The sequence below is a fragment of the Ranitomeya variabilis genome, chromosome 1, assembly GCF_051348905.1.
Source record: "Ranitomeya variabilis isolate aRanVar5 chromosome 1, aRanVar5.hap1, whole genome shotgun sequence".
Lineage (NCBI taxonomy): Eukaryota > Metazoa > Chordata > Amphibia > Anura > Dendrobatidae > Ranitomeya > Ranitomeya variabilis.
The window spans coordinates 220,242,297-220,264,006 of NC_135232.1; the positions used below are offsets into that span (position 1 = coordinate 220,242,297).

The window sequence follows — 21,710 nt, forward strand, 5'->3', positions numbered from 1 at the left end:
TGGAATAGTGCTTTAAAAGCAAAACATATAATTATTATATTAAAATATAAACTTAAGATATAAATGCACTTAGTAAAAAATGAGTGTGTATATTTGTGAGGTAAGCATACCTGGATTGGATCTTTAGTACATTTGGACATAAAGATTTGGAATAAATGGCTTGTATTGGTTCACAGTCCTCATAGGTCAAGTTGTAAGTTTTAGTAAGACCTTGAAAAAATAATATATTATATAATGCAGTGTACTGTATTCTACTGCTAACTGTAAAGGTAGATTTTTCATCTGTATTGCCATTTGTATGTCATCCATATGGCATCTATTTTTCACATCATAAGGGAATAACATTTTAGAAGACCAAAATATTTCCTATGTCAAGAGAATATGTTGTCTCTAGAGCAGACCACAGCTCTGCAGTCTCCTTACTTCCTGGGGGTAGGGTACGTTTGAGTGATAGTTCTGGTCAATTTCCTTCTGCTACTGTCATTTTTCTAAAGTGAAATTTGCATGTAGAGATAACCTCAACCTAAAATCATCATATTAGATACATTAAAGGGAACCTGTCATTTTAAAAATGCTGTTAATCTGCAGGATATAGCATTCTGACATCATGCGCTGGCCACAGCACTGAGAGCTCAATTGCTGGGAGGAAATTAACTTTATTCACCCCAGCAGCCTCAGGCTTTCAGTCATAGGGGTGTGGCAAGCACAATTTCAGTTACTGTTCAGTGCATAGAGAAAGCCAACTGTAACCATGCCCTCGGCACTGACTGACAACCAGCTCAGCATGATGTTTCAGATGTACTTCATGGGAAACAGGCCTAGAGATGTTGCAGGCCATGGTAGCACATTGAAACACTTTGAAGAAATGGCCATACCACTGGTTCTACCACCATCAAATCATTGTAATGCTGAGCGGTTAGTTTACCTAGAATGAAGACTATGGAGGTCCGGCAACCATACATTATGCCACCTGACACCATACTCCCGGGACTATGGCAGGTATGACGTTCCATTTTTAAGACCTCTTCATGGGGTTGATGTGGTCGCCAATCATTGCATCCAAGACAAAAGCGGGACTCATTACTGAAGAGGATAGATCTCCATTTCAGCCCGATTGCCGTCTTGGTTTGCACCATGATAGCTTTTGAGTGCGATGGCATTAGATCAATGGAACATCTATAGCTGAATGTCTGACTCATAGCCCAATGTCATGCAAATGTCTTCTGATGGTCTATGTAGACACTGTTTGATATTGTTGACTTGGTATATGACATCAAATTTCACTTGTGGTGCAGAATGGATCAATCGTGTAACAAGTGGTACACCATTTCTCCTAAGTGTTCAAGGAGCCTTTTTCAGCATGACAATGCCAGGCCGCATGTTGCTCATGCTACCGTGAGGAGTCTGCGTGGCCTACACACACTTCCATGACTTCCAGTATCTCCGGACTCTCCTCCCATCAAGCACATCTGGAACGTTATTAATCTGCAGTTGCAAAGGGAGCTGCCAGCACCGCATCTTGAGGATTTGTGCACCAAAGTGAATTCAGAACTCTGCTGTTCAGACAACCAATAATAATCTGATAGCAGCCAAGGAGTGAAAATGTTTGTATTTCTGCACATGTCGCTCATACTTAATACTGAGTAAATTACATAGTTACATAGTTATTAAGGTTGAAGGAAGACTTTAAGTCCATCTAGTTCAACCCATAGCCTAACCTAACATGCCCTAACATGTTGATCCAGAGGAAGGAAAAAAAAACCCATGTGGCAAAGAGTAAGGAGTCTGCCATGGGATTTTCTTGTGTAAATACTGATGAAAAAAAGTAATTTAGCGTATTGGCTTTTTCCTCATCCTCATCCACCATTTCCCCCAGACTATTTTTAAGGGGGCCAACACTTTCATTTTTTATTTTCTTACTATGTATGTAGTTAAAGAATATTTTGGGATTATTTTTACTCTCTCTGGCAATGAGTCTCTGTCTCAATTTTTGATGCCTTGATTTGCTTTTTACAGAATTTATTTAATTTTCTGTATTTATTTAATGCCTCATCACTACCTACTTCCTTTAATTCTCTAAATGCTTTCTTTTTGTCACTTATTGCGCTCCTTACAGCTCTATTTAGCCATATTGGTTTCCTCCTATTTCTAGTATGTTTATTCCCATACGGTATATACTGTGCACAGGTCCTATCCAGGATGCTAATAAACATCTCCCATTTTCTTTGTGTATTTTTGTGTCTCAGGATATCGTCCCAGTTAATTGCACCAAGATCCTCTCTCATCCGTTGGAAATTTGCCCTCCTGAAGTTTAGTGTCCTTGTCACCCCCCTACTACCCATCTTATTAAAGGTTACATGAAAACTTATTATTTTGTGATCACTATTCCCCAAGTGACCCCCAACCCTTATATTTGATATGCGGTCTGGCCTGTTGGTTAATATTAGGTCTAGCAGTGCCCCCCTCCTTGTTGGGTCCTGAACCAGTTGTGAAAGGTAATTTTCTCTCATAGTTGTCAAAACCCGATTACCTTTGCTGGAACTGCAGGTTTCTGTTCCCCAATCTATTTCAGGGTAGTTGAAGTCCCCCATAATAATGACTTCTCCTTGAGTTGCAGCTTCATCTATTTGCTTTACGAGGATATTCTCCATTGCTTCCATTATTTTTGGAGATTTATAACAAACCCCAATCAGTAATTTATTATTTTTTCCCCCTCCCCTTATCTCCACCCACAGGGACTCAACATTTTCATTAAATTCACCTATATTATCACGCCGAATGGGTTTTAAGGACGATTTTACATACAGACACACCCCTCCCCCTCGCTTATCTGTATGGTCATTTCTGAAAAGGCTATAGCCCTGCAAGTTAACAGCCCAGTCATGGCTCTCATCCAGCCATGTTTCAGATATCCCCACCATGTCATAATTATGCTCCAACAACATTAATTCTAATTCGTCCATTTTGTTGGCGAGGCTTCTGGCATTAGTATACATGCACTTGATGTTCCTCTCTGTACCTCTATTCTTTCTTAAATTATTAACTGTTCTAACCTCACTCCCCATGCCACCGCCACCCCCAACTTCCTTATTTGTGCCCAGGTCTCTATCTGCCCTATCTTCCCCTCCTATAAATTGAATACCCTCCCCCCCAATCCCTACTTTAAACACTCCTCCAATTGAAATGTTTTGAAAATTTAGTTCTACGACTTTTCCTTCTTGGTGTAAGGAGTGTATCTCCCTATATACAGTCAGCATGAAAAATGTTGTAAGAGTAGTAGGGGCACCAGAGATGTAACATACAACTATGATTTAATTATCATTTACTTACCATTCTTGTAGAACAACTGAAAAACCATGTGGCATGAGCCAAAATGCAAGTATATAAGGCATTTTTCCACATTCCTGTCCAATGTGCTTAAACATCTAAACACAGGAAGAACTGACTGTAATAAATAAGTGCAATAAATAAGAAAGTGCAATGCACAGTGTATGACCATTCAGAGAAAAACCTGACACGTACACGTATTCACTATACTTTATAGTACCTGTACTGTAAATGTTAAATCACTTTGCACTAAAAACATTGCCAGTAAGGCGCAAGAATATACCATACATACGGTAAGTTCAATATGTACAACAGATTTGGAAAAGAAAACATATACACATGGTAAATCTACACTAAGCATACAAATGAGTATTCAGTATTCAAGACATATTCCATATAATAGAGGTCTTTTTTGCCTGGTAATTTTTGAACACAATACACTTTTCCATACTTAGAAAAAAACATACATACCTTTATTGAGAATTTGCATTTCAGTTGCAAAGGAACATTCCCATGGCCTTGCTCATAAATAAAAGCTTTATGATAGCTATGGAAGAAGAAGGATGAAAAGAAGATGCAGGCATACGCTGATCTAGAAGTACCCACTGTTCGTAAGGCAAGCTGAGAAAAAATGTATAATAATAATAATAATAATAATAATAATAAGAAGAAGAAGAAGAAGAAGCAACAGTCCTAGCAAAAGATATTATACAGTCGGTCCCAGAGAGGAAAATGTTAGGTTAAAAACCCAAGGTAAAACCACAACATACACTGCTCAAAAAAATGAAGAGAACACTTAAAGGGAACCTGTCACCACCCCCCCCCCAGTCGTTTCAAACTAAAAGAGCCACCTTGTGCAGCAGTAATGCTGCATTCTGACAAGGTGGCTCTTTTAGTTCTGGGTGCTGTAACTAGAGAAATAATCCGCTTTTTAATTTGTCAGAAATACCTGGTCTTCAGTCAAGGAGGCCGGCGTTTCCCCCCTGCTTCAGACAGCACACAGCTGTCACTCACATCTTCTTGGCGCCGGGCGCCGCCTCCTCCTCGCCGCTGTTTTCAAAATAGCCGGCGCCTGCGCTCTTTCCCCCTGCCTGGTGCAGGCGCAGTGAGCGCTGCCCATCTTTCCTCATATGCAGCCCAGCTGACTGCGCCTGCGCGGCCGCCCTGCTTGTGATTCCCAGCCCCGCAGTGACTTATGATTTATTCACATTGCGGGGCTGGGATTCACAGGCAGGGCGGCCGCGCAGGCGCAGTCAGCTGGACTGCATATGAGGAAAGACGGGCAGCGCTCACTGCACCTGCACCAGGCAGGGGAAAAGAGCGCAGGCGCCGGCTATTTTGAAAACAGCGGTGAGGAGGAGGCGGCGCCCGGCGCCAAGAAGATATGAGTGACAGCTGTGTGCTGTCTGAAGCAGGGGGGAAATGCCGGCCTCCTTGACTGAAGACCAGGTATTTCTGACAAATTAAAAAACGGATTATTTCTCTAGTTACAGCACCCAGAACTAAAAGAGCCACCTTGTCAGAATGCAGCATTACTGCTGCACAAAGTGGCTCATTTAGTTTGAAACGACTGGGGGGGGGGGGGTGACAGGTTCCCTTTAAACAGCAGAATATAACTCCAAGGAAGTCAAACTTCTGTGAAATCAAACTGTCCACTTAGAAAGCAACACTGTTTGACAACCAATTTCACATGCTGTTGTGCAAATGGAATAGACAACAGATGGAAATTATTGGCAATTATCAAGACACACTCAATAAAGGCGTGGTACTGCAGGTGGGGATCACAGACCACATCTCAGTACCAATGCTTTCTGGCTGATGTTTTGGTCACTTTTGAATGTTGGTTGTGCTTTCACACTCGTGGTAGCATGAGACGGACTCTACAACCCACACAAGTGGCTCAGGTAGTGCAGCTCATCCAGGATGGCACATCAATGCGAGCTGTGGCAAGAAGGTTTGCTGTGTCTGTCAGCGTAGTGTCCAGAGGCTGGAGGCGCTACCAGGAGACAGGCCAGTACACCAGGAGATGTGGAGGGGGACGTAAGAGGGCAACAACCCAGCAGCAGGACCGCTACCTCAGCCTTTGTGCAAGGAGGAAAAGGAGGAGCACTGCCAGAGCCCTGCAAAATGACCTCCAGCAGGCTACAAATGTGCATGTGTCTGCACAAACGGTTAGAAACCAACTCCAGGAGGATGGTCTGAGCCCCCGACGTCCACAGATGGGGGTTGTGCTCACAACCCAACACCGTGCAGGACGATTGTCATTTGCCACAGAACACCAGGATTGGCCAATTCGCCACTGATGCCCTGTGTTCTTCACAGATGCAGGTTCACACTGAGACGTGACAGAGTCTGGAGATGCCATGGGGCGCGATCTGCTGCCTGCAACATCCTTCAGCATGACCGGTTTGGCAGTGGGTCAGTAGTGGTGTGGGGTGACATTTCTTTGGAGGGCCGCACAGCCCTCCATGGGCTCGCCAGAGGTAACCTGACTGCCATTAGGTACCGAGGTGAGATCCTCAGACTCCTTGTAAGACTATATGCTGGTGCGGTTTGCCCTGGGTTCCTCCTAATGCAGGACAATGCCAGACCTCATGTGGCTGGAGTGTGTCAGCAGTTCCTGCAAGATGAAAACATTGAAGCTATGGACTGGCCTGCCCATTCTCCGCCGCCTCATCAGGAGCATTCACAGGCATTGTAGGGAGGTCATACAGGCACGTGGAGGCCACACACACTACTGAGCATCATTTCCTTGTCTTGAGGCATTTCCACTGAAGTTGGATCAGCCTGTAACTTCATTTTCCACTTTGATTTTGAGCATCATTCCAACTCCAGACCTCCGTGCGATATTAGTTGTGATTTACGTTGATAATTTTTAGGTTTTATTGTTCTCAACACAATCCACTATGTAATGAATAAAGATTTACAACTGGAATATTTCATTCAGTGATATCTAGGATTTGGGATTTTAGTGTTCCCTTTATTTATTTGAGCAGTGTATATACACTGCCGAAAAAAATAAAGGGAACACTAAACAACACAATTTAACTCCAAGTCAATCACACGTCTGTGAAATCAACCTGTCCAGTTATGAAGCAACACCAATTGTGAATCAATTTCTCCTGCTGTTGTGAAAAAGGTACAGACAACAGGTAGAAATGAAAGGCAATTAGCAAGAAAACTACTGTGGTGATAGCGCTACCTGAGTGGGTTGGGGGACACTCGCTTGGCACGGGATTAAAGCACTTGTTTGCTTGCTGTCGCGGCTCCCGCGCAGGCGTACTTTATCTGCCCTGTTGAGGACAGAGCAAAGTACTGCAGTGCGCAGGCGCCGGTAAAGGTCAGAGAGGCCCAGCACCTGCGCACTGCAGTACTTTACGCTGCCCTCAAGAGGGCAAATCAGTACGCATGCGCAGGAGCCGCAACAGAAGCAAGGAGGATGACGACAGGAAGCAAAGAAGAGGACGACTTCGTATGAAGATAGGAGGCGCCGGACCTGCGATGCCCATCGGACCCGAACCGTGACCACCCCTTGGTGAGTATAATGTAACTTGTTTCTCTTCTCTTTCAGGTTACATTGGGGACTTATTAGCATTACAGAATGCTGTAGATAAGCCCCTGATGGTGGTGGCCGCAGTTTATAGGGCCAAAATGAGGTGACAGATTCTGTTTAAGGGGTTGTCTCATCACGATCTCCTTGAAAACATGAAATTTTTCTGGGGGAACCCACGGTCAACCTAGCATTAGAGTGGTGAATATGGCCATCTTTTTAATACAAAGACTGTTCAAGTCCAACAGAACGGGAGCTGCTTATACAGAAAGCCACTCCATTCTGGCTCAGACAGAAATTCTTATGGAGACCTTCCTTAATGACATTTTTGTGGCAAATAAGGTTTGTGGATAGGGGATATCTGCATGAGTCAACCCTTTTACATTTTTATATCATAGGCAAGGCCACACTTAACGAAAGGTCTTGTGTGAGGTTACCGTTAATGACCCGGCCAGAGGGTTAACGTTGAAGCTTTTTTTTCTGTTTGCATTTTATTTTTTAGACCAATTACATTAACTTATCAGGTTATTATTACTCTACTGATCGTTGGATTAACCCCTTAACGACCGCCAATACGCCTTTTAACGGCGGCCGCTAAGGGTACTTAAACCACAGCGCCGTTAATTAACGGCGCTGTGGAAAAAGTGAATAGCACCCCCCAGAGTCGGATTTTCTCTGGGGTCTCGGTTGCCGAGGGTAGCCGAGACCCCAGAGAACATGATTCGGGGGTTTTTTACCGACCCCCGAGTTGCGATCGCCGGTAATTAACCGTTTACCGGCGGTCGCAACAACAACAAAAAAAAAATGCGATTTGCCATTTAATTTCTCTGTCCTCCGATGTGATCGCACATCGGAGGACAGAGAAATGTGGTCCCCGATAGCCCCCGATAGCCCCCCAATACTCCCCTACCTCCCCCGGTGCTCCTCTTGGCTCCCGATGGGCGCCGCCATCTTTTTCCGGGGAAATAATGGCGGGCGCATGCGCAGTGCGCCCGCCACCCGGATGTTCTTTGGGGTCTCGGCTGCCGGGGGTAGCCGAGACCCCAAAGAACATGATCGGGGTCGGTTTTTACCGACCCCTGTTTTGCGATCGCCGGTAATTAACTGTTTGCCGGCGACCGCAAAAAAAAAAAAAAAGCGATGTCATTCTCTGTCCTCTGATGTGATCGCACATCAGAGGACAGAGAAATAGGGGGATCCGGGGACCCTGTTATACTTACCGGTGTCCCTGGGTCCTCCTGCTTCTTCTGCTGGCCGCCGGCTTCTTGCTCCGGTAAGAAAATGGCGGGCGCATGCGCAGTGCGCCCGCCATGATCTGCCGGCCGGCAAAAGAAAATTCTTCCTCTTTTTTTATTTTGGTCACTGTGAGATCCTGTCACAGTGATCAAAATAAAAAAAATAGTAAATAACCCCCCCTTTATCACCCCCTTAGTAAGAAAAAAATAATAAAATAAAAAAAATGTATGAATTTCTATTTTCCAAATAGGGTTAGGGTTAGGGCTAGGGTTAGGGGTAGGGTTAGGGGTAGGGTTAGGATATGTGCACACATAGAATGGTTCTCTGCGGATTTTTCCGCAGCGGATTTGATAAATCCGCAGGACCAAAACGCTGCGTTTTTCCTGCGGATTTATCGCGGATGTACCGCGGTTTTTGTGCGGATTCCACTGCGGTTTTACACCTGCGGTTTTCTATTATGGAGCAGGTGTAAAACCGCTGCGGAATCAGCAGAAAGAATTGACATGCTGCGGAATGTAAACCGCTGCGTTTCCGTGTGTTTTTTTCCGCAGCATGGGCACAGCGTTTTATGTTTCCCATAGGTTTACATTGTACTGTAAACTCATGGGAAACTGCTGCGGACCCACAGCTGCGGAAACGCTGCGGATCCGCAGCAAAATCCGCAACATGTGCACATAGCCTTAGGGTTAGGGCTTGGGTTAGGGTTAGAGCTAGGATTAGGGTTAGAGCTAGGGTTAGGGCTAGGGTTGGGGCTAAAGTTAGGGTTTAGTGTTGGGGCTAGGTTTAGGGCTAAAGTTAGGGTTAGGGCTAGGGTTGGGGCAAAAGTTAGGGTTAGAGTTGGGATTAGGATTTGGATTAGGGTTGGCATTAGGGTTACATTTGGGATTAGGGTTAGGTTTGGGATTAGGGTTAAGGCTAGGGTTGGGATTAAGGATAGGGGTGTATTGGGATTAGGGTTAGGTTTTGAGGTTAGGGTTGAGATTAGGATTAGGGGGGTGTTGGGTTTAGGGTTTTGATTAGGGTTATGGTTAGCTTTGGGATTAGGGTTAGGGGTGTTTTGGGGGTTAGGGTTGTGACTAGGATTATGGATCGGGTTGGGATTAGGGGTGTGTTGGGGTTAGGGTTGGAGTTAGAATTGGGGGGTTTCCACTGTTTTGGTACATCAGGGGGTCTCTAAACGCCACAGCCAAGTTTGTGCTCAAAAAGTAAAATGGTGCTCCCTACCTTCTGAGCTCTGCCGTGCGCCCAAACAGTGGTTTACCCCCACATATGGGGCATCAGCGTACTCGGGATAAATTGTACAACAACTTTTGGGGTCCAATTTCTCCTGGTACCCTTGTGAAAATAAAACCTTGGGGGCTAAAAAATCTTTTTTTGTGGAAAAAATTTTTTTTTTTATTTTCACGACTCTGCATTATAAACTTCTGTGAAGCACTTGGGCATTCAAAGTTCTCACAACACATCTAGATAAGTTCCTTGGGGGGTCTAGTTTCCAAAATGAGGTCACTTGTGGGGGGTTTCTACTGTTTAGGTACATCGGGGGCTCTGCAAACGCAACATAATGCCTGCAGACCATTCTATCAAAGTCTGCATTCCAAAACGGCACTCCTTCCCTTCCGAGCTCAGCCATGCGCCCAAACAGTGGTCCCACCCACACATGGGGTATTAGTGTACTCAGGACAAATTGGACAACAACTTTTGGGGTCCAATTTCTCTTGTTACCCTTGTGAAAATAAAAATTGGGGGGCTAAAAAAATCTTTTTTGTGAAAAAAATATTTTTTTTTGTTTTCACGACTCTGCATTATAAACTTCTGTGAAGCACTTGGGCATTCAAAGTTCTCACAACACATCTAGATAAGTTCCTTGGGGGGTCTAGTTTCCAAAGTGGAGTCACTTGTGGGGGGTTTCTACTGTTTAGGTACATCAGGATCTCTGCAAATGCAACATGACACCTGCAGACCATCTGCATTCCAATCGGCGCTCCTTCCCTTCCGAGCCCTGATGGGTGCCCAAACAGTGCCCTCCCCCCCACATATGGGGTATCAGCGTACTCAGGACAAACTGTTCAACAGATTTTGTGGTCCAATGTCTCCTGTTACCCTTGATAAAATAAAAAATTGCAGGCTAAAAAATCATTTTTGAGTGAAAAAAAAGGATTTTTTATTTTCACGGCTCTACGTTATAAACTTCCGTGAAGCACCTGGGGGTTTAAAGTGCTCACCACACATCTAGATAAGTTCCTTTAAGGGGTCTAGTTTCCAAAATGGTGTCATTTGTGGGGGGTTTTCACTGTTTAGGCACATCAGGGGCTCTCCAAACGCGACATGGCATCCGATCTCAATTCCAGCCAATTCTACATTGAAAAAGTAAAACGGCACTCCTTCTCTTCCAAGCTCTGCAGTGCGCCCAAACAGTGGTTTACCCCCACATATGGGGTATCGACGTACTCAGGAGAGGTTGCACAACAACATTTGTTGTCTAATTTCTCCTGTTACCCTTGTGAAAATAAAAATTTGGGGGCAAAAAGATCATTTTTGTAGAAAAAATGCGACTTTTTTATTTTCAGGGCTCTACGTTATAAACTTCCGGGAAGCACCTGGGGGTTTAAAGTGCTCACCACACATCTAGATAAGTTCCTTAACCCCTTCACCCCCAAGGGTGGTTTGCACGTTAATGACCGGGCCAATTTTTACAATTCTGACCACTGTCCCTTTATGAGGCTATAACTCTGGAACGCTTTGACGGATCTTGGCGATTCTGACATTGTTTTCTCGTGACATATTGTACTTCATGTTAGTGGTAAAATTTATTCGATATAACTTGCGTTTATTTGTGAAAAAAATGGAAATTTGGCGAAAATTTTGAAAATTTTGCAATTTTCCAACTTTGAATTTTTATGCCCTTAAATCACAGACATATGTCACGCAAAATACTTAATAAGTAACATTTCCCACATGTCTACTTTACATCAGTACAATTTTGGAACCAAAATTTTTTTTTGTGACGGAGTTATAAGGGTTAAAAGTTGACCAGCAATTTCTCATTTTTACAACACCATTTTTTTTTAGGGACCACATCTCATTTGAAGTCATTTTGAGGGGTCTATATGATAGAAAATACCCAAGTGTGACACCATTCTAAAAACTGCACCCCTCAAGGTACTCAAAACCACATTCAAGAAGTTTATTAACCCTTCAGGTGTTTCACAGGAATTTTTGGAATGTTTAAATAAAAATGAACATTTAACTTTTTTTCACACAAAATTTATTTCAGCTCCAATTTGTTTTATTTTACCAAGGGTAACAGGAGAAAATGGACCCCCAAAGTTGTTGTACAATTTGTCCTGAGTACGCTGATACCCCATATGTGGGGGTAAACCACTGTTTGGGCGTATGGCAGAGCTCGGAAGGAAAGGAGCGCCATTTGACTTTTCAATGCAAAATTGACTGGAATTGAGATGGGACGCCATGTTGCGTTTGGAGAGCCCCTGATGTGCCTAAACACTGAAACCCCCTACAAGTGACACCATTTTGGAAAGTAGACCCCCTAAGGAACTTATCTTGATGTGTGGTGAGCACTTTGACCCACCAAGTGCTTCACAGAAGTTTATAATGCAGAGCCGTAAAAATAAAAAATCATATTTTTTCACAAAAATGATCTTTTCGCCCCCAATTTTTTATTTTCCCAAGGGTAAGAGAAGAAATTGGACCCCAAAAAATGTTGTGCAATTTGTCCTGAGTACGATGATACCCCATATGTGGGTGTAAACCATTGTTTGGGCGCATGGCAGAGCTTGGAAGGGAAGGAGCGCCATTTGACTTTTCAATGCAAAATTGACTGGAATTGAGATGGGACGCCATGTTGCGTTTGGAGAGCCCCTGATGTGCCTAAACACTGAAACCCCCTACAAGTGACACCATTTTGGAAAGTAGACCCCCTAAGGAACTTATCTAGATGTGTGGTGAGCACTTTGACCCACCAAGTGCTTCACAGAAGTTTATAATGCAGAGCCGTAAAAATAAAAAATCATATTTTTTCACAAAAATGATCTTTTCGCCCCCAATTTTTTATTTTCCCAAGGGTAAGAGAAGAAATTGGACCCCAAAAAATGTTGGCCAATTTGTCCTGAGTACGCTGATACCCCATATGTGGGTGTAAACCATTGTTTGGGCGCATGGCAGAGCTTGGAAGGGAAGGAGCGCCATTTGACTTTTCAATGCAAAATTGACTGGAATTGAGATGGGACGCCATGTTGCGTTTGGAGAGCCCCTGATGTGCCTAAACATTGAAACTCCCTACAAGTGACACCATTTTGGAAAGTAGACCCCCAAAGGAACTTATCTAGATGTGTGGTGAGCACTTTGACCCACCAAGTGCTTCACAGAAGTTTATAATGCAGAGCCGTAAAAATAAAAAATCATATTTTTTCACAAAAATGATCTTTTCGCCCCCAATTTTTTATTTTCCCAAGGGTAAGAGAAGAAATTAGACCCCAAAAAATGTTGGCCAATTTGTCCTGAGTACGCTGATACCCCATATGTGGGTGTAAACCATTGTTTGGGCGCATGGCAGAGCTTGGAAGGGAAGGAGCGCCATTTGACTTTTCAATGCAAAATTGACTGGAATTGAGATGGGACGCCATGTTGCGTTTGGAGAGCCCCTGATGTGCCTAAACATTGAAACTCCCTACAAGTGACACCATTTTGGAAAGTAGACCCCCTAAGGAACTTATCTAGATGTGTTTTGAGAGCTTTGAACCCCCAAGTGTTTCACTACAGATTATAACGCAGAGCCGTGAAAATAATTTTTATTTTTTTTCTCAAAAATGATTTTTTAGCACCCAGTTTTGTATTTTCACAAGGGTAACAGGATAAATTAGACCCCAAAAGTTGTTGTCCAATTTGTCCTGAGTACGCTGATACCCCATATGTGGGGGGGAACCACTGTTTGGGCGCATGACAGAGCTCGGAAGGGAAGGAGCGCCATTTGGAATGCAGACTTAAATGGATTGGTCAGCAGCCGTCACGTTGCATTTGCAGAGCCCCTGATGTACCCAAACAGTACAAACCCCCCACAAGTGACCCCATATTGGAAACTAGACCTCCCAAGGAACTTATCTAGATGTGTTTTGAGAACTTTGAACCCCCAAGTGTTTCACTAAAGTTTATAGCGCAAAGCCGTGAAAATAAAAATTCTTTTTTTTTTCACAAAAATGATTTTTTAGCCCCCAGTTTTGTATTTTCACAAGGGTAACAGGATAAATTAGACCCCAAAAGTTGTTGTCCAATTTGTCCTGAGTACGCTGATACCCCATATGTGGGGGGGAACCACTGTTTGGGTGCATGACAGAGCTCGGAAGGGAAGGAGCGCCATTTGGAATGCAGCCTTAAATGGATTGGTCTGCAGGCGTCACGTTGCATTTGCAGAGCCCCTGATGTACCCAAACAGTACAAACCCCCCACAAGTGACCCCATATTGGAAACTAGACCTCCCAAGGAACTTATCTAGATGTGTTGTGAGAACTTTGAACCCCCAAGTGTTTCACTACAGTTTATAACGCAGAGCCGTGAAAATAAAACATCTTTTTTTTCCCACAAAAATGATTTTTAGCCCCCCAAATTTTTATTTTCCTAAGGATAACAAGAGAACTTGGACCCCAGAAGTTGTTGTTCAATTTGTCCCGAGTACGCTGATAACACATATGTTGGGGTAAACCCCTTTTTGGGCGCACGGGAGAGCTCGGAAGGGAAGGAGCACTGTTTTACTTTTTCAACGCAGAATTGGCTGGAATTGAGATTGGACGCCATGTCGCGCTTGGAGAGCCCCTGATGTGCCTGGACAGTGGAAACTTCCCAATTCTACCTGAAACCCTAACCCAAACACACCCCTAACCCTAATCCCAACGGTAACCCTAACCACACCCCTAGCCCTGACACACCCATAATTCTAATCCCAACCCTAATCCAAACGTAAATGTAATCCAAACCCTAACCCTAACTTTACCTCCAACCCTAACCCTAACCCTACCCCTAACCCTAAACGTGACTGAAATACGTGGCACTGAAATACGTGGCACTGAAATACGTGGCACTGAAATACGTGGCACTGAAATACGTGGCACTGAAATACGTGGCACTGAAATACGTGGCACTGAAATACGTGGCACTGAAATACGTGGCACTGAAATACGTGATACGTGGCACTTAAATACGTGGCACTGAAACACGTGGCACTGAAATACGTGATACGTGGCACTGAAATACGTGGCACTGAAATATGTGATACGTGGCACTGAAATACGTGGCACTGAAATACGTGGCACTGAAATACATGGCACTGAAATACGTGGCACTGAAATACGTGGCACTTAAATACGTGGCACTGAAATATGTGATACGTGGCACTTAAATACGTGGCACTGAAATACGTGGCACTTAAATACGTGGCACTTAAATACGTGGCACTTAAATACGTGGCACTTAAATACGTGGCACTTAAATACGTGGCACTGAAATATGTGATACGTGGCACTTAAATACGTGGCACTGAAACACGTGGCACTGAAATACGTGGCACTGAAATACGTGGCACTGAAATACGTGGCACTGAAATACGTGATACGTGGCACTGAAACACGTGGCACTGAAATACGTGATACGTGGCACTGAAATACGTGGCACTGAAATACGTGGCACTGAAATACGTGGCACTGAAATACGTGGCACTGAAATACGTGGCACTGAAATACGTGGCACTGAAATACGTGGCACTATGACTGTCAGAAAATGTTCATTAAACGGTTAGGGGTGAGGTTAGGGGTAGAGTTAGGGTTAGGGTTTGGATCCCTTTATCACCTTGATGGTGGTGGGTGGCTTTTCAGTGTGTTTTCTGTTTTTTTTCGATAAAAATGCATGCGTTTTTAACGCAAACAAACGCATGTGCTTAAAAACGCAAGAAAATACTGCAGGTTGTATTTCTGAAAATGAACGCATGCAGAAAAAAACCGCATGCGTTTGAAAACGCGACCAAACGCGTACAAAAAAACCGCATGCGTTTTCAATGTTAAATATAGGGAAAAAACGCATGCGTTTTTTTGTGCAAAAAACGCTGCAGACAAAAACGCAAGTGTGAAACCAGCGACGCTTTTTATAGCAAAAAAGTTTTTGCGTCTCCACATTTTGAGACCTATAATTTTTCCACATTTTGCTCCACAGAGTCATGTGAGGTCTTGTTTTTTGCGGGACGAGTTGACGTTTTTATTGGTAACATTTTCGGACACGTGACCATTTTTGATCGCTTTTTATTCCGATTTTTGTGAGGCAGAATGACCAAAAACCTGCTATTCATGAATTTCTTTTGGGAGAGGCGTTTATACCGTTCCGCGTTTGGTAAAATTGATAAAGCAGTTTTATTCGTCGGGTCAGTACGATTACAGCGATATCTCATTTATATCATTTTTTTATGTTTTGGCGCTTTTATACGATAAAAACTAAAATATAGAAAAAATAATTATTTTGGTATCGCTTTATTCTCAGGACTATAACTTTTTTATTTTTTTTGCTGATGATGCTGTATGGCGGCTTGTTTTTTGCGGGACAAGATGACGTTTTCAGCGGTGCCATGGTTATTTATATCAGTCTTTTTGATCGCGTGTTATTCCACTTTTTGTTCGGCGGTATGGTAATAAAGCGTTGTTTTTTGCCTCGTTTTTTTTTTTTTTTTCTTAAGGTGTTTACTGAAGGGGTTAACTAGTGGGGCAGTTTTATAGGTTGGGTCGTTACGGACGCGGCGATACTAAATATGTGTACTTTTATTGTTTTTGTTTTTTTTATTTAGATAAAGAAATGTATTTATGGGAATAATATATTTTTTTTTATTATTATTTATTTAGGAATTTTTTTTTTTTTTTTTTTTTACACATGTGGAAATTTTTTTTTTTTACTTTTTTACTTTGTCCCAGGGGGGGACATCACAGATCATTGATCTGGCAGTGTGCACAGCACTCTGCCAGATCGACGATCTGCTGTGCAGGGCTGCAGGCTTACGAAGTGTCTGCTCTGAGCAGACACTCGGTAAGCCACCTCCCTCCCTGCAGGACCCGGATGCCGCGGCCATCTTGGATCCGGGACCTGCGGCGAGGAGGGAGGTAGGAGACCCTCAGAGCAACGCGATCACATCGCGTTGCTCCGGGGGTCTCAGGGAAGCCCGCAGGGAGCCCCCTCCCTGCGCGATGCTTCCCTATACCGCCGGTACACTGCGATCATGTTTGATCGCGGTGTGCCGGGGGTTAATGTGCCGGGGGCGGTCCGTGACCGCTCCTGGCACATAGTGCCGGATGTCAGCTGCGATATGCAGCTGACACCCGGCCGCGATCGGCCGCGCTCCCCCCGTGAGCGCCGCTGATCGATGATGACGTACTATCCCGTCGGCGGTCATACGGGCCCACCCCACCTCGACGGGATAGTACGTCTGATGTCAGGAAGGGGTTAAGGGGTCTAGTTTCCAAAATGGTGTCATTTGTGGGGGGTTTTCACTGTTTAGGCACATCAGGGGCTCTCCAAACGCGACATGGCATCCGATCTCAATTCCAGCCAATTCTACATTGAAAAAGTAAAACGGCACTCCTTCTCTTCCAAGCTCTGCAGTGCGCCCAAACAGTGGTTTACCCCCACATATGGGGTATCGACGTACTCAGGAGAAATTGCACAACAACTTTTGTGGTCTAATTTCTCCTGTTACCCTTGTGAAAATAAGAATTTTTGGGCGAAAATATCATTTTTGTGTAAACAAATGCGATTTTTTATTTTCACGGCTCTACGTTATAAACTTCTGTGAAGCACTTGGGGGCTCAAAGTGCTCACCACACATCTAGTTAAGTTCCTTAAGGGGTCTAGTTTCCAAAATGGTGTCACTTGTGGGGGATTTCCACTGTTTAGGCACATCAGGGGCTCTCCAAACGCGACATGGCGTCCGATCTCAATTCCAGCCAATTCTGCATTGAAAAAGTCAAACGGCGCTCCTTCTCTTCCAAGCTCTGCGGTGCGCCCAAACAGTGGTTTACCCCCACATATGGGGTATCAGCGTATTCAGGAGAAATTGCACAACAAAATGTATGGTTAAATTTCTGTTTTTACACTTGTGAAAATAAAAAAATATGGTTCTGAATTAAAGTGTTTGCAAAAAAAGTTAAATGTTCATTTTTTCCTTCCACATTGTTTGAGTTCCTGTGAAGCACGTAAAGGGTTAATAAACTTCTTGAATGTGGTTTTAAGTACCTTGAGGGGTGCAGTTTTTAGAATGGTGTCACACTTGGTTATTTTCTATCATATAGACCCCTCAAAATGACTTCAAATGTGATGTGGTCCCTAAAAAAAAATGGTGTTGTAAAAATGAGAAATTGCTGGTCAAATTTTAACCCTTATAACTCCCTAACAAAAAAAAAAATTTGTTTCCAAAATTGTGCTGATGTAAAGTAGACATGTCGGAAATGTTATTTATTAACTATTTTGTGTGACATATCTCTCTGATTTAAGGGCATAAAAATACAAAATTTGAAAATTGCAAAATTTTAAAAATTTTCACCATATTTCCACTTTTTTCATAAATAATCGCAAGTAATATCGAAGAAATGTTACCACTATCATGAAGTACAACATGTCACGAAAAAACAATCTCAGAATCAGCAGGATCCGTTAAAGCGTTCCAGAGTTATAACCTCATAAATTGACAGTGGTCAGAATTGTAAAAATTGGCTCGGTCATTAAGTACCAAATTGGCTCTGTCACTAAGGGGTTAAAGAGGCAGAGGAAGACATCAGAGCTTGTGCCCCTTTAGCTCTGATTATCTTAGGACAATTTAATAAAAGATTCTGATGGGTCTCTATGATCGACCAGGAAATTTGGAAATAATAGTTATCTTTCAAACAAAAAGAAAAATTAATGTGGAATAAGTATAACTTACACCTTTTTCTAATGGGTCAAACCACAGCTCATCACCAATTCGTGAAAGAGAGTGAAGCGCTTTTCCAAACACTAACAAAAGAGACAAGAGCACAGCTTGATGTTATTGCAGTAATCAAACAAAACATGCAGAAAACATATCACAGTTATATATTTTTTTATATATTTTTTTAATGTTTTACAAGTAAGCATTGTGAATTTAATTAGGTAAAGCTGGCAGAGAACTCATAAGGCATATGATTATATCATCATAAAGGCTTATTACTAGAATCTGGGTGTCTAAACTACTGGCATATAGTCATTACAGAGTGTGCCACTCAAGAGTCAACTGGGCACGAGTCAGGGCTAGCGTCTAGGGGAATTAATGAGACATAGATTAGGCTTGATTTAATAACGAGGACTCCCAGGTATTGGACCCATATGTACATTAGGTGCAGTAGAAATGTATAGATTGAAATGACATCCAAAGAGAAATGTTTTCACTCTATGTCTTATCAGTAAGGTGCCGATTGTTTTGTGCTTGTGTTTCCTCCTCTCTCCCCCCTTTCCTTCTCTTTCCCTTCTATGCAGCTTCTTTATTCAACATGGTTTTTGATTATGCATTATGCTGGTTTAAAAACTGTTGCAAATATTAAATAAAAATACTTTTTTTTTTTAAAGTCAACTGGACAGTGCAGGGGTGGTGACTAGGGTTGAGCGAAACGGATCGTTCATTTTCATAAGTCGCCGACTGTTGGCAAAGTCGGCGTCTCATGAAACCCGACCCGATCCCTGCGTGGGGTCGGCCATGCGGTACGCGACTTTCGCGCCAAAGTCGCGTTTCAATGACGCTAAAAGCGCCATTTCTCAGCCAATGAAGGTGAACGCAGTGTGGGCAGCGTGATGACATAGATCTCAGTCCCCACCATCTTAGAGAAGGGCATTGCAGTGATTGGCTTGCTTTCTGCCGCGTCACAGTGGCTATAAAGGGGCGTTCCCGCCGACCGCCATCTTACTGCTGCTAATCTGAGCGTAGGAGAGGTGCCGCTTCGTCAGAAGCAGGGATAGTGTTTTGCAGGGTACATTCACCCCCAAACCGCTTGTGCTGTAGCGATTTCCACTGTCCAACACCACCTTTTGTTTGCAGGGACAGTGGAAGCTATATATTTTTTTCCTCAGCGCTGTAGCTCATTGGGCTGCCCTAGAAGGCTCCCTGATAGCTGCGTTGCTGTGTGTGTACGCCGCTGTGCAAACCAACTGCTTTTTTCAAAGCACAAATCCTGTTGTTCCTTCCTTTCTGCACAGCTATCTTGTTTGTTTGTCCACACTTTTGTGTGCAGCAGTCCTTTTTATAGCTGCCTGCCATACTTTTCTGAGATTACCGCAGGGAGATAAAGATTGGCAAGTCTGCCTCTGTGCCAGTGCTGTGTGTGGCATCTGTCTCTCATTGTGTGCCACCGAAAACCAGTGTGTAATACTGGGCCTTTTTTTTTTTTTTTTTATTGTTCCTTAAAAAAAAAAAAAAAAATTAAATAGTGGGAGATAAAGATTGGCAAGTCTGCCTCTGTGCCATTGCTGTGTGTGGCATCTGTCTCTCATTGTGTGCCACCGAAAACCAGTGTGTAATACTGGGCCATTTTTATTTATTTTTTTAATTCTCCCTGTAAAAAAATAAATAAATAGTGGGAGATAAAGATTGACAAGTCTGCCTCTGTGCCAGTGCTGTGTGTGGCATCTGTCTCTCATTGTGTGCCACCGAAAACCAGTGTGTAATACTGGGCCATTTTTTTTTTTTTTTGGGGGGGGGTAAATTCTCCCTGTAAAAAAATAAATAAATAGTGGGAGATAAAGATTGGCAAGTCTGCCTCTGTGCCAGTGCTGTGTGTGGCATCTGTCTCTCATTGTGTGCCACCGAAAACCAGTGTGTTATAGTGGGACTTTTTTGGGGGGGGTAAATTCTCTCTGTAAAAAAAAAAATTAATAGTGGGAGATAAAGATTGGCAAGTCTGCCTCTGTGCCATTGCTGTGTGTGGCATCTGTCTCTCATTGTGTGCCACCGAAAACCAGTGTGTAATACTGGACCTTTTTTTGGGGGGGGGTAAATTCTCCCTGTAAAAAAATAAATAAATAGTGGGAGATAAAGATTGGCAAGTCTGCCTCTGTGCCAGTGCTGTGTGTGGCATCTGTCTCTCATTGTGTGCCACCGAAAACCAGTGTGTAATACTGGGCCATTTTTTTTTTGGTAAATTCTCTCTGTAAAAAAATAAATAGTGGGAGATTAAGATTGGCATTTCTGCTTGAGTGCCGGTCCTGTGTGTGCCATCTGTCTCAAATTATTTGGGCACAGAAAACCTAGTGTGTCATACTGTTTTTTTTTTTTTTCAGGGAGAATTAAAAAAAAAAAAAATTTAGTGGGAGATTAAGATTGGCATTTCTGCTTGAGTGCCGGTCCTGTGTGTGCCATCTGTCTCAAATTATTGGGGCACAGAAAACCTAGTGTGTAACATTGGGCCTGATTTTCCTTTCAGTGTCAGGCACCTATAAAGGTATATATAAATCCTACAGAAGTTTGAGTTCACCTTATAAGTTGTTTTACAGTAACAAATACCGTTACTTTGGTTACGTTTTGCAAACAATGAGGAAGTCTAGTGGAAGAGGTCGTGGCCGTGGGCGGTCATTGTCAGCTGGTAATGATGGTAGTGGTGGTGGAGCATCAGGTGGTCGTGGTAAAAGCAGTACAGCACCTAAGTCTCGAGTTGTTGAGCCAGGTTCGTCGTCTGGCTACACAAGGCCTCGAACGCTCCCTTTTCTGGGAGTAGGAAAACCACTTTTGAAGCCGGAGCAGGAGGAACAAGTATTGGCTTTCATTGCTGACTCTGCCTGTAGCTCTTTCGCCTCCTCCTCGGAAAGTGCCAAATGTCAGAGCAGTGCATCATCAGTGGATGCTCCCGGTCAGGAACAAGTCGCTTCCTTGTGTCCTTCACCCAGAACAACAGTGAAGGATGCGTCAGTCGACACAACTGGTTACTCCATGGAGCTCTTTACACATACCGTTCCTGGGTTAGACAGTGAAACAGTTAACAGGCCATGCCCATTAGAAGTTGAATCGGACATGGAGTGCACAGATGCACAGCCACAGCCAGATTACTATGCTGTTCCATTGACTCAGACCAGAACATTGCCCTCGCAGTGTAGTGAGGCAGAATCAAACCCAGCGGAGACTATGGTGCCCCGTCACGAACGCTATACCACCGGCTTACACAGTGACACAGACGAAGTTGCACACGACATAGAAGAGGAGGTCATAGATGACCCAGTTGTTGACCCCGATTGGCAGCCATTGGGGGAACAGGGTGCAGGCGGCAGTAGTTCTGAAGCGGAGGAGGAGGAGCCACAGCAGGCATCAACATCACAACAGGTTCCATCTGTCGGGCTCGTATCTGGCCAAAAACGCTTGGCAAAACCAAAACCAGTTGGAGGACAGCGTGGCCATCCGGTTAAAGAAGCTCAGTCTGCAATGCCTGAAAAGGTATCCGATAGTAGAAAGAGTGCAGTCTGGCATTTTTTTAAACAACATCCAAATGATCAGCGCAAAGTCATCTGTCAAAAATGTTCAACTACCTTAAGCAGAGGTCAGAATCTTAAAAGTCTAAATACA

At 43.5% G+C, this 21,710-nt stretch overlaps 1 protein-coding gene across 2 annotated transcripts in view; it reads right to left on the reverse strand.

Moving 5' to 3' along the window:
• Positions 1-21,710, reverse strand: part of RAD9B (RAD9 checkpoint clamp component B) — a 138,263-nt gene that overhangs the window by 107,394 nt on the left and 9,159 nt on the right. For both annotated transcript variants that reach the window (XM_077292812.1, XM_077292809.1), the window contains exons 2-5: positions 18,075-18,145; positions 3,799-3,948; positions 3,331-3,445; positions 111-210 (exon numbers count right to left, since the gene is read on the reverse strand). In XM_077292812.1, the coding sequence (XP_077148927.1) occupies positions 111-210; positions 3,331-3,445; positions 3,799-3,948; positions 18,075-18,145 (436 nt within the window). The remainder of the gene's footprint in view (positions 1-110; positions 211-3,330; positions 3,446-3,798; positions 3,949-18,074; positions 18,146-21,710) is intronic.